Genomic DNA, 14,029 nt, shown 5'->3' on the forward strand with positions numbered 1-14,029 from the left:
AGCCTAGACATATTTTGATGTCACAAGAGCAGTGAATGTTTGGTGTAGAAATGCAACTGGAAAACAACATTGGGAATAAAATACCAGATTAAGGAAATTGGAGGCTGGGCGTGGTGGCTGACGCCTGTCAGCCTCCCAGCACTTTGGGAGGCCGAGGTGGGTGGGTCACTTGAGATCAGGAGTTTGAGACCAGCCTGAACAACATGGTGAAACCCCATCTCTACTAAAAATACAAAAGAATTTAGCCAGGCATGGTGGTGCACACCTGTAATTCCAGCTACTTGGGAGGCTAAGGCAGGAGAACTGCTTGAACCCAGGAGGCAGAGGTTGCAGTGAGTCAAGATCACACCATTGCACTCCAGCCTGGGCAACAAGAGCAAAACTCTGTCTCAAAAAAAAAAAAAAAAAAAAAAATTGGAATTTATTTTATAGGCAAGCCAAGACAGGACAGTGAGATAATCATATCTATATTTAGGAAGAAAGTCTGGCAGCCATATGAAGAATGGATTGGAAAGGATGGACGGACCACAAAATAGAGACAGAGAGACCAGCTAGAAGTGGGGTAAAATGGTCTAGGGAAAAGTAAGGGCACCCTAACTTGTGAAAATGGTCATAGAGGAACATACAAAAGCATTTCAAGGTAAGAGTTCAAGACTTGGCCGGACATGGTGGCTCACACCTGTAATCCCAACACTTTGGGAGGCCGAGGCGGGCGGATCACGAGGTCAGGAGTTCGAGACCAGCCTGACCAACATGGTGAAACCCCGTCTCTACTAAAAATACAAAACTTAGCTGGGCGTGGTGGTGTGCACCTGTAATCTCAGCTACTTAGGAGGCTGAGGCAGGAGAATCGCTTGAACCTGGAAAGCGGAGGTTGCAGTGAGCCAAGATTGCGCCACTGCACTCCAGCCTAGGCAACAGAGTGAGACTCTGTCTCAAAAAAAAAAAAAAAAAAAAAAAGAGTTCAAGACGTGGCATTGCCTTTTCACACCATCTTCTCAACCCTCATTCATTCAACAAATATTGTTTGATCACAAACTAAGTAACAGGCAGTGATTTCGATGCTACAGAAGCAGCAGAAAACAAAAACAGGAAAAATCCTTGCCCTTGTGGAGCTTACAGTCTAGTGAGAAGAGAAAGGCAATAAATAAATAAGTATACAACATATCATATACTGATAAGTACCATGGAAAAGAAAACAAAAAGAGAATACAAAAGATTGTCAAATCTGCTGTTATGGCTGACTAGGTGCTCTGAGGGACCCTCCCCTTAACAGAACAGCTATATGCTATAAAAGAAACAAACCAGGCATGGTGGTCCACACCTGTAATCCCAGCTACTCCAGAGGCTGAGGTGGGAGGATTGCCTGAGCCCAGGAGTTCAAGGCCAGGCTGGGAGAAGGGGAGGAGTCAGGAAGGGGAAAGGAGGGTAGAAGAGAAGAAGGGAGAAGGAAAGGGGGAAGAGGGAGAGAGACAGCAGAGGAGAAGGAAAGGAGAGAAAAAGGAAAAAGAAAGGAAATATTCCTTGAAGCATCCCAGATTGCACAAGAGATAACAAACTTTACCCTCACTCCAAATAAGGCATCCTTGTGGCTGGAGAGTTAGGGAAAGGCAAGGTAGTCCTGAGAGCAGCTGCCAATAATGCACTTCAGCAAGGACACTAAGCCTTGGGCCACCAGCAAGGTAAGGAAGCTGAGCCTGCTACCCCACAATCACTAAGACCTTCAAGGGCGCTAAAGGAAACCTAGATGCTACCAGTAGAAGCCAAAGTAAACCCCTTCTGGAGGAAACACCAACTTAGGCCTGACGAGTAAAACAATACATTTTCCAGCTAAAAGACAGAGGTATTTCCATAGTGGATTAAAAACAAAATCCATGCTATTTAAAAGAGGTGCACCTAAAGGTAAGAACCATAAAAGCTGAAAGTAAAAGGATGTTAAAAGATGTATTAGGCAAACTGCCAAAGGAAAGCTGAGTCAACTATGGTAACATCAGACAAAATAGCTTTTAAGACAAAAACATTATTAGGATAGAACTGGAGATCATAACATTAAATTAAATAAACCAGGCATAGAAAGACAAACTTTGTATGTTCTCACTTATTTGTGGGAGCTAAAAATTAAAACAATTGGCTGGGTGAAGTGGCTCAATAAATAAAAAACGGATACTAAGATTTTGGGGTTATAGCTAAGGATAACTAAGATTTTGATAAGCATAAACAACAACAAAAAAAAAGTTTTCAGGCTCATGGAACCCTACAGGTAAGGACACAGTCACATAAAAACACAGACATGGCATGTTGAGAGTTTATACATATTTTGATGTGACAAAAGCAGTGAATGTTTGGTGTAGAAATGCAACTGGAAAACTATCTTGGGAATAAAATACCACATTAAACAAATTGGAATTTATTCTATAGGCAAAGCCAAGACAGGACAGTGATCCCAGCACTTTGCAAAGCTGAGGCAGGAGGATCACCTGAACCCAGGATTTCAAGACCAGCCTGGGCAACATAGTGAGACCCCATCTCACTATTAAAATTTAAAATTTTAATTAAATTATTTAAAAATTAAATTAATTAAAAATTATTAAAAATTAAACTTTTTAAAATTAAAACAATTGGCCAGGCGCAGTGGCTCATACCTGTAATCCCAGCACTTTGGGAGGCCAAGGCAGGCGGATCACAAGGACAGGAGTTTGAGACCAGCCTGGCCAACACGATGAAACCCTGTCTCTACTGAAAATACAAAAATTAGCCGGGCATGATGGCCAGTGCCTGTAGTCCCAGCTACTCGGGAGGCTGAGGCAGGAGAACTGCTTTAACCCCGGAGGCGGAGGTTGCAGTGAGCCGAGATGAGGCCACTGCACTCCAGCCTGGGTGACAGAGCGAGACTTCATCTCAAAAAAAAAAAAAAAATTAAAAAAAATTGACTTTATGGAGATAGAGAGTAGAAATACAGTTACCAGAGGCTGGGAAGGGTAGTAGGGGCAGGAGAGAGGAGGAAGTGGGGCTGTAATGGGCACAAAAAATAGAAAGAATAAATAAGAAGTAGTATTTGATAGCACAACAGGGTGACTACAGTCAATACTAATTTAATTGTACTTTTAAAAATAACTAAAAGAGTATAATTGGATTGTTTGTAACAAAAAGGATAAATGCTTGAGGTGATGGATACCCCATTTACCCTCTTGTGATTATTACACACTGCATGCCTTTATCAAAATATCTCATGTAACCCATAAATATACACATCTACTGTACACCCAGTCCCTCGTGGGCTGGAACCTCGGCACACTTCTTGCCCCCAACCATGGAACAGAAAGCCATGATGTTTTTAAGCAGAACCAGCAAAATCCAAGCCCCTCCCTCCTCTGGTGTTTTAGAACTACAGAGGAGGTGAAGGGGGCCAGGGGGAGGGGAGGCAAGGGGGGAAGATAAAGGGTAGAAATCTACTATGTGCCTGTAAAAATTTAAAAATTTCAAAAAAAATTAGGGCTAGAAATGATCACTATATAATGATACAAAGTTCAATTCACCAGGAAGAGGCAATAATCCTAAATCTGTTATGTACTTAAAAAAATATATATGTGAAGCAAAATTAATATAACTTCAGGGAGTAAAAAGGCCAATGATAACATACTTTCCTCAATTATTCATGTCAAACAGACAAAAGATTAGTAAAATATAGACTATCCAAAGGATACAATTAACTAGGATGGTCTAGAGAGTATATACACAACTTTCTATCCAGTAATTAGAGAGTACACATTTTTCTCAAGCACACATGGAACATTTACAAATACTGATCATATACTAGCAGGTCTCAAGAAATTTCAAGAAATTTTTTATCAAACAGACTATGTTCTCTAACCACAATACAATTAAAACTCTATATATTTGAAAATTTTTAAATATTTCTAAATTACTCAGAGTAAAAGGAGAAACCATAAAAATTTAAAATACTCCGAATTGAAATAATGAAAATACTACCTACCAAAACTTTGTGGAAGGCATCTAATACAATACGTATAAGGAAAATGTATAGCCTTAAATATTTATGTTAGTAAGAGAGTAAGAGAGAAAGGCTGAGAATAATGAGTTATGTGCTCAAGAAGTTTAAAAAATAGAGAAAGAGAGAAAAGTTCAACAGAATAAACCAAAAGAAAGTAGAAGTAGAAAGATAAAGGGTAGGATGTGGGGGCAAGTGCAGAGGACCGTTCAGATGCACATCATCCTCGGTCCCTCGGGACTAGAGGGACTCATGAGCCGGAGCCCAGAAATCCAGGGGTGGATAAGACACTTTGTCCCCTCCAATTTCCGAACTCTTGACGACGGCTGGAGGCCAACAGAGTCCCTACAGGCGGTGTCCACGGTGACGCATGGACAATGAGTGGCTGTTTTCCAGTTTCTGGCCTCTGGTGCCTATCTAGGGACTGCGGGATGGCCGCGCACGGCGCGCCGCGCTTCCTCCTGACCTTCGATTTCGACGAGACTATCGTGGACGAAAACAGCGGCGACTCAATCGTGCGAACTGTGCCGGGCCAGCAGCTGCAGGAGAGCCTGCGAGCCACCGACCGCGAGGGCTTCTACAACGAGTACATGCAGCGCGTCTTCAAGTACCTGAGCAAGCAGGGTGTGCGGTCGCGGGACCTGCGTGCCATCTACGAAGCTATGCCTTTGTTGCCAGGCATGGGCGACCTGCTGCAGTTTGTGGCTAAGCAAGGCACCTACTTCGAGGTGATGCTCATCTCTGATGCTAACACCTTTGGCATGGAGAGCACGCAGCGCGCCACCGGCCACCACAGCCTGTTCCTCCGCATCCTCAGCAACTCGTCGGGGTCCGACGCGCAGGTGCTGATGGCTCTGTGGCCGTTCCACACACATAGTTGCGTGCGCTGCCCCGCCAACATGTGCAACCACAAGGTGCTAAGCGACTACCTGCGCGAACGGGCCCACGACGGCGTGCACTTCGAGTGCCTCTTCCATGTGGGCGACGGCGCCAACGACTTCTGCCCCATGGGGCTGCTGGCGGGCGGCGACGTGGCCTTCCCACGCCGCAGCTACCCCATGCACCGCCTCATCCCTGAGGCCCAGAAGGCGGAGCCCAGCTCGTTCTGTGCCAGCGTGGTGCCCTGGGAAACCGACGTGCGCCTCCACCTGCAACAGGTGCTTAAGTCGTGCTGAGTATGGCCACCTGCAGGGGGTCAACCGGGCCAACGGCGGAGGGGGCGGGGAGGGGGGATTCGGAAAAGACAAAGTTAGTTTTACTACTCCCTTTTCCCTTTGGCTTTGCTATATGTCCCTCTGGGAATTTCTGGAATCTCGTTCATTTGGGGGCTTAGGGAGAGGGGCTCAGAGCCGTCCCTATCGATGCGGTTAACCCACCTCGGCTGCCTCCCCTGTTCCACTGCGCACGGTTGAGTTCTGGCGTCTGACTCATCGTGGGGTGGCGGGCAAACCTTGGAAGGCAACAGTGTTTCCTGGTCCTCCCAAGCGGGAGGAAGGGGCTCCCCGGCGGTGAGAGAAGGAAAATCTCCCACCACTGTAACTGTTGCCTCGGGCCGCGTGACCGACCACCTCCAGTCTTTTGTGGAGGGAACCCAGGATCCTGAAATCCTCGTGGCCGCAAGGACTCCCCACAGAGACAGAGGAGGGTCTCCGCCTATGGCCCCAGGCCTTCGCGATCTTGCTTCACCCACCACGACCCCACACTATTTCTGCGCTGTCTACATCCTCTTGCCTCCCGACCCCTGCACTCCCCTCTAACACCCCCAAAGGAAAAGCCAGAGGGAACAACCGCCTCCTGGTGGCGGTACGAGGTAGCGCACCGTCCAGCTCGGGTACGGCCGGCCAGTAACCTCGAAGCATGCGACGGTGTCTCTCTCCTTGCACCCCAGCCTCGTCTATGCAGCAAGAGACCAGGGACTTCACCAAAATCCCCCAACAATGGAACAGAAAGCCATGATGTTTTTAAGCAGAACCAGCGAAACCCAAGCCCCTCCTTCCTCTGGTGTTTTAGAACTACAAAGGAGTTGTGAAGAGGGTAGATAAAGGGTAGAAATCCATGAACCAGAGAGAATTATGAAGCCTTTGGGACGACTGGAGCAAGAAGAGAGAAAGTGCAAATAAACTACATTAGATCCAGTAGACGATAGAAAAATTTAAAAATCCCATGAATAACTTCATATCTATTAATTTGAAAATGTAAAGTAAAAAATGTAACCTACAAATTGATTCACAATGAATTAGAAAAACTGAAGAAACTAAGAAATGCTAAATAAACTAAAACTGTAGTTAAAAATCTTTCTGAGAAAACACCAACCACAGATGATCTTAGAGGCGAGTTCTCAAAATTTTCAACGGATTGTTTCAATATGATTCAAATACTGCCAAATAACAGAAAAAGATTAAATGCTCCAAACATATAAGGTCAACATAATGTTGGTAGCAAAACCAAAGAATGAAAAAGAAAAACTTCAGGCCAACCTTACTCATGAATATAGTTGTAAAAATATTAAACAAAATATTAGTAAACCAAATCCATCCAGATGGCTTAATATGAGAAAATCTATGGAAGTTTATCGCCATATGCACAGACTAAAGAAGAAAATTATAAAATCATCTTGATAGATGCTGGGGAAAAAAAACAGCTGATAGAATTTAACACCCATTTATGATAAAAATTTTCAGCAAGTTAAGCTAGAAAAAAATCTACCTTAACCTGACAACAGGCACACACTAAAAACTAAGAAGGAAACATTAGAAATATTTCCTTTAAAATCAGAAATAATACAAGGATGCCTACTATCACCACTTCTAAAATCAACATTGTAATATAAACCTGGTACTATAAAACAATAATTAAAGGTATATAGATTGAAGGGCAGAAACAAAAGTATTGTTATTTGCAGATGCTATAATTATCTACATAGAAAACCAAAGTATTTACAGACAAATTGTTGGCAATAGTAACAGAGCTTAGCAAGATGTCTGGCTAACTGAATAATATGAAAGAGTCAATTGTATTTCTATATACCAGGAAAAAAAGAGCTAGGAAATATAATTTTTCAAAGGTAACACTTCTATAGCAAGAAAAACCATACAATGCCTACGAATAAATATATCAAAGAATGTACAAGATTGGTATGCAGAACACCATGAAATCTTATCTTTTTTTTTTTTTTTTTTTTTGAGAAGGAGTCTCGCTCTGTCGCCCAGGCTGGAGTGCAGTGGCACGATCTGGGATGACTACCATCTCTGCCTTCCAGGTTCAAGCGATTCTCCTGCCTCAGCCTCCTGAGTAGCTGGGATTACAGGCGTGTGCTACCACACCTGGCTAATTTTTGTTTTTTTGTTTTGTTTTGAGACGGAGTCTTGCTCTGTCGCCCAGGCTAGAGTGCAGTGGCGCGATCTCGGCTCACTACAAGCTCCGCCTCCCGGGTTCACGCCATTCTCCTGCTTCAGCCTCCTGAGTAGCTGGGACTACAGGTGCCCGCCGCCATGCCTGGCTAATTTTTTGTATTTTTAGTAGAGACGGGGTTTCACCATGTTGGTCAGGCTGGTCTCGAACTCCTGACCTTGTGATCTGCTTGGCCTCCCAAAGTGCTGGGATTACAGGCATGGGCCACTGTGCCTGGCCGAAACCTTATCTTAAATGACATTTTGAAAGTCTTAAATAAATTAACCCATATATATATATAGATAAGATTTGATAGAGTAAAAAAAAATCAATTCTCCCCATACTTATCTGTAAATTCCATTTACAGTAATTTCCATCAAAATCCCATCAGGGATTTTGTTCCTATGGAACAAATTGATCAGTGGGATAGAGCAGAGACCCTCAATGGAATCATGATACCGAGAGAAAGGAAACCTGAGATCAGTAGAGAAAGGAGGATCTGTTCAATAAATGGTGTTGGTACAACAAGTTATCTAAATGTGGAAAAAATCAATTAAATGAATCTTCACCTCATACCATAAACACATCAATTTTAGGCAGATTAAAAAAATAAATGTGAAAAAGCAAAACTTTAAAACTTTTGGAAAAAAATATAGAACATCTTTTTGATCCTAAGTTAGGGAAGAATTTCTTAAACAAGATACAAAAAAAACCCTAATAATAAAAGAAAAGACTGATAAATTTGGCTGTATTAAAATAACTTCCAATTATCAAAAGATAAAGAAAATAAATGACAAAGCACAAACTGGCAGAAATATATGCAACACATATAAGCAACAAAGATTTAGTATCCAAAATAGAGAACTCTTACAAGTCAATATGAAAAACAACAAAATAGAAAAATGGGCAAAATGTCTGAACAGGCATTTAACTAAAGTACAGACAGGTTTAACCAATACACATATAAAAAAAGTTCAACCTCATCAATAATGAGGGAAATATAAATTAAGATCACAATAACATACCATTTTATACCTACTAGATGGGTTCAAAATTTATAACTACTGAATAGGAAGTAGGTCAGTCAGAATTCCAGTACATAGATGGTGGCAGAATAGTTATTGGTACAACTTCTTTGGAAAACAATTTGGCATGACCTTGCAAAAGGAACAACTGTATATAGCCTTTGAATCAGTAATTCCATTTTTAAAAATGCCAGATTACAATTTTTTAAAAAAATTGTGGTAGAGTCACACAATGAATTTTAAAACAGCAATAAAAAAATCACTGAATTACAAATAAATGTAAAACCATGTTCAAATCTTAGAAGCATTATGTTGGGTGAAAAAAAAGCAAGATTTAAGACTATATAGAACAGGATGCCATTTCATAAAGCTTAAAATCAGACAAAGCTAAGGAATATACTGTTTAGACATTTATAAAAATGTGATAAATCTATCTTTAAGTAGAAGAAAGTAATAGATTCAAAATCCAGGATATATGTTACCTCTTGGGAGGAGTCAGGAGGACAGAATGGGGGAAACATAAACATAAGCATGCTACTGGTAATCTTCCACTTACTGGGTAAAGTGACAGGTTCTCTTATGCATGCTACTGGTAATCTTCCACTTACTGGGTAAAGTGACAGGTTCTCAACAGTTCACTGTATTTTTATGCTTTGTAACATCCATAAATATTCCAAATATTCTTGTATATGTATCATATAATAACAAAGACAAAAAATAAAGCAAGGCATGGGGACAGGCATTATTGGGAGTGGGTTGGGAGGGTATAATTGTCAGCATTATTTAAGCATTATTTTAGATTCTTCAGAGAAAACCTCTTTGAGAAGATAACATTTGGGATAACACCTGAGTCATCTGGGTGTCTAAGGGAAGGGCAGTCCTGGCAGACAGAGGAGCAAGCTGGAAGGCCCAAAGCAAAAGGGGGGATACCTGGAGACAAGACTAAGGAGAATAGGATGGGTCAGGAAAAATAGAGTGCTACAGCGATGGTAATTATAAAGAGAGGAAACCCAAGGAAGGGCTTGCTTGCTGTTTCAAATGGTTCTGTTTTCATCCATTTCATTTTAGTACCAGAATTGGGCAGGTTCTTGAGCACCTTCTGGCCTGTGCTTTGGCAGCTGGGGAGGACTGCTACTGCTACAAGGTTTGCAGGAGGGCAAGGGCAAGGGCAAGGTCATGGTGTTTAGAGCAGTTAGGAAAAACTTGGGTGAGCTAGCAGACTGGCTAATGAGAGAAAGAGCAAAGAGGTCAATGTAAGAACAGGAGAGTAAGGACCAGAAATCAAGAGGTCAGGCAAAGGATTGGGAAGGGGGTTGTCAATTATGCAGAATCACATAACTTGGAGAGACTTCGGGTTTTACATGACTAGAATTATCATCACTTGTTATATTACCTTCTGTCTTATCCACAATTTTTAAATAGTTGAAATAGATCTACTATCTACCTATCCGTCTAACACCTATCTATGTATCTGTCTGTCTATCTATCTTCCTCCTGCCCAATTTCTGATGGCAGAGGATTTGAAGAGACTATCACTTCTAGTACACTAAGTATTTCTATAATGTTTGATTTTGTCTATTTTGGTATTGCTTATAATTAGAGAAATGGCATTTTAAAACATATAATAAAAAATAGGCCAGGCATGATGGCACACTCTGTAATCCCAGTACTTTGGGAGGCCAAGAAGGGCAGATCACTTGCGCTCAGGAGTTTGAAACCAGCCTGGGCAACATGGCGAAAACCCCATCTCTTAAAAAAATACATTCGTATTCCTGGATTTGGTTTACTAGTATTTTGTTTAATATTTTTACAACTATACTCATAGGTGAGGTTGACCTGAAATTTTTATTTTTCATGCTTTGTCTGGTTTTGCTATCAAGATTATACTGGCTTTCTAGAATATGTTTGGAGCATTCCCTCTTTCTCTATTATTTGGCAATGTTTGAATAATATCAAAACAATCAGTTGAAAATTTTGAGAACCTGCCTCTAAGATCATCTGGGGTTGATGTTTTCTCAGAAAGATTTTTAACTACAGTTTTAGTTTATTTAGCATTTCTTAGCTTCTTCAGTCTAAGAAAGAAATAATAAATAAATAAATCAAGCAAGCAAAGGAAAATAAAGGGAGGTTGGAGGAACAAGAGTCAATGAAAGTGATTCTCTGTGAAGGGAGAATCACTTGAACCCAGGACGTGGAGGTTGCAGTGAGCTGAGATCACGCCATTGCACTCCAGCCTGGGCAACAGAGCGAGATCCTGTCTCAAAAAACAAACAAACAAACAAACAACAACAACAAAAACAAAAACAAAGAAAAAAAGAGAAAGATCCTGTGAAGGAACATCAAAGGTAAGAAAACCAAGCAAGTAAAAAATAAATAAATAATTAAGCTAAAAAAGAAAACAAAGGTAAGAAAACCTAGATAGCACAGGGTTCTCGAAGCTAAGAGAACCTAAAAAGTAGCCATCAGGTGCAACATAATGAAAGCTGAGAAGGCTTTTGGAACGGACAATTGGGTCATAGGTGATTCCAAAAAAATAATTTCTGTGCATTTACAGAAGCTAGACACAGTAAATGAGATCCAAATAAATAAGGAAAAGGTAAAGGCACATTTTAGAATACACTTTTGAAAGCCTTAGTGAGAATGGGATCTCTAGGGGACATAACAATTTTTTTAATTGTAAAATTATCAAATAAGCTATTTTATTTTTTAAATTATTTTTCATTCCTTAAGTTTGAGCTTAAACCCTTTAAAAATAAAGATAGTAAGATAAAAACACTGAGAAGTATGAGATCTGAGAGCAAAAATTGCTTCATGTAAGAAATGAACATAGATTATAAGCTGCTGAATGCAAGTAGTACAGGAAGGTGGTTTTAGATCACTCAGCTATCTCTTGATAGAAGTTCTTACAGTCGCACTATGTCGAAACAGAGAATATGAGCAACACAATGGAATGAAGACACAGAGAGAAAAGAGGAATATCTCTTTTCTAGTATTGAAGTTAGTAGAGAATATCTTTGATTTAACATACTTGAAGCCTATGGAAGCTCTAAGTGTGGACTCCCCATGTAAAGTCTGAGATGAGGGCAGAGGCAGTGACATCATTTAGGGGAGTCGTAGCTTATGAGCTCTTTTGCACAGTTTGAGAACAGAATCTAAGCTTGGGCAGTAATCACAGAGAAGGGCTCCTGTAGTCAAGTTAAGACCTGGAATTGCAGAGGGAAGTCATTTTTAAATATGCATTTCTTTACTGGGATTGCCTGATCCCTTTAGAACAAGTAAATAAATGTTAAGGTCTCAAGATACTTGATGTTTCAAAATATGAATGATAACAAAATGAACAATATAATCACCATCAAAGCGTGTTTAATTTTTCAAAGCATTTCACATCCATCATTTCATCTTTCTTAATGGAAATATTCAAGGGTATACAAGGCTATGGGTCAAGTCTCAGGGCAACTCCAGCCAATCCTCAAGATTCTATACTAAGTTGTGTTTGCAGATGTTATGCTTAATTTTCAAAAGACTAACTTTAATGGTGATTAATTTTAGTGAAAATATATGCTTTTTTTAAAAAAAAAAAAGAAAGAAAACTACAGTTCATGCATACACGCCTTCACCCACATAAAAAACCTAAAAGGATGAAGAAAGGATACCAAAATTGTTCTGACCTAGTTACATCCCAATTAACACAGACTATGCTTTACTAAAACTCCTCTTCTTACTGTGAACACAAAATGCCAGCTGTGAAAGAAAGTGATACTGCTGGGTTTGCACACTTTGGTTACCATAGAAACAGTAGAAATGGCAAGAGTTGGAGGCCTCGCATTTAAGTTATCAGCAATAAAATCAGATAGATAAACCAATGCCCAGGGTTCATTTTAGTTAAATTGTATTTTAAAGGCAAAAGTCAGGGAAATAATGTGATAAGTAATATGATTACTCAGAAGCTACTCCTGAAATATCTGCATTTTAGCAGAATTTACTTAATGCTTGAATTTATATTCATGATACTTTACATGTACTCCAGATTTGCTTTTTCCTTCTATAGAATCAATTTTTTCATAGGGTTAAATATATTTCAGTTAATTGGCACATTATGAGTAGCACAGCCTAAAGATACACAATCTTTCTACTACATTTGCTTTCTCCCACCCCAAGACATCTGGGACAAAAATATGAAACTCATAATATGACTCTTATCAGTACCAATAAAGAGAGAAAAAGACAAACACAATTGTCTACAATCCTGAATAACAGGAACAGAGACAATCAGAATATCAATCGTAGTAGTTTCTGAAACAATGAACAGTGCAGGCTTGATATTAATGGCTACAACTATACTTTTATTTAAATATTGTTAGTGGTGACACAACTTTCCTCACATTTGATACCAATGTACATTCCCAGGAAAAAACCCTCAGTTCATGCTCCTTTCTTTATACTGTTCTTCATTGTTTACCCTGAACAAATAAGATTCTGCACTGTAACAAATAGGGCAAAGAACTACCTAAGAATAAAATCTATGCCTTTTTCTTCTTTTTTTCTTAAGCAAACAGTTATTTGCTAATAGCATTAGTCTATCATAACTGCTTACCCCTTAAAACAACTTCATTGATTAGATAGTAGATGATTTAAAATATGGAGAATCTGATCATTGTGGTTGCAACTTCCTAGAGGGCAGGGAGAGTCATTCTGTCACAACTTTATATGTCTGCTGAGAATTAGGTACATACTGTGTTTAATACATATTTGTTGAATGAGTAAACAAATAAGTGAATGAGCTAAATTGCCAGTGGTTTGTACTCATAATCCATCCAGCTATGGGGTAAGGTATGAGTGTCCTCTGAGAGGCAAGTTCCCAATCTGAAAAGAAGATGGCTGCGTGCAGTGGCTCATGCCTGTAATCCCAGAACTTTGGGAGGCCAAGGCAGGCAGATCACCTGAGGTCAGGAGTTCGAGACCAGCCTGACCAACATGGAGAAAACCCACCTCTATTAAACATACAAAAAAATTAGCTGTGCATGGTAGTGCATGCCTATAATCCCAGCTACTCCGGAGGCTAAGGCAGGAGAATCACTTGAACCCGGGAGGTGGAGGTTATGGTGAGCAAGATCATGCCATTGCATTCCAGCCTGGGCAATAAGAACAAAACTCTGTCTCAAAAAAAAAAAAAAAAAAAAAGAAAAGAAAAGAAGTTGAAGGAAACTAGAGTAAATACCCCAAAACATGCCAAGCTCACTTCTGAATAAGGGTTTTTAAAAGTTATTATTTTACTTTACTCTGGGGTTTCAAAAATCCTCGATAGGCCGGGCACGGTAGCTCATGCCTGTAATCCCAGCACTTTGGGAGGCTGAGGTGGCTGGATCACGAGGTCAGGAGTTCGAGACCAGCTTGGCCAACATAGTGAAACCCTGTCTCTACTAAAAATACAAAAATCAGTCGGGCATGGTGGCACGCACCTGTAGTCCTAGCTACTTGGGAGGCTGAGGCAAGAGAATTGCTTGAACCCAGGAGGCAGAGGTTGTGGTGAGCCGAGATCGCGTCACTGCACTCTAGCCTGGGCAACAGAGCAAGACTCCATCTCAAAAAAAATAAATAAATAAAA

At 40.5% G+C, this 14,029-nt stretch overlaps 1 protein-coding gene across 25 annotated transcripts in view; it reads right to left on the reverse strand.

Annotated features, from left to right (window-relative positions):
* CDK19 (cyclin dependent kinase 19) overlaps nucleotides 1-14,029 on the reverse strand; it is a 212,297-nt gene that overhangs the window by 32,444 nt on the left and 165,824 nt on the right. Inside the window, exons 1-2 of one of the 25 annotated variants that reach the window (XM_063725255.1) lie at nucleotides 5,829-13,611; nucleotides 4,621-5,194 (exon numbers count right to left, since the gene is read on the reverse strand). The exons of 22 other annotated variants lie outside the window; for them this stretch is intronic. In XM_063725255.1, coding sequence (XP_063581325.1) covers nucleotides 4,621-4,884 — 264 coding nt within the window. In that variant the 5' untranslated portion in view covers nucleotides 4,885-5,194; nucleotides 5,829-13,611. Of the gene's footprint in view, nucleotides 1-4,620; nucleotides 5,325-5,828; nucleotides 13,612-14,029 lie in introns of those variants that run through there. 2 more of the 25 variants (XM_054558029.2, XM_054558034.2) reach the window with 2 other exon arrangements.

The sequence above is a fragment of the Pongo abelii genome, chromosome 5 (genome assembly GCF_028885655.2).
Source record: "Pongo abelii isolate AG06213 chromosome 5, NHGRI_mPonAbe1-v2.0_pri, whole genome shotgun sequence".
Classification (NCBI taxonomy): domain Eukaryota; kingdom Metazoa; phylum Chordata; class Mammalia; order Primates; family Hominidae; genus Pongo; species Pongo abelii.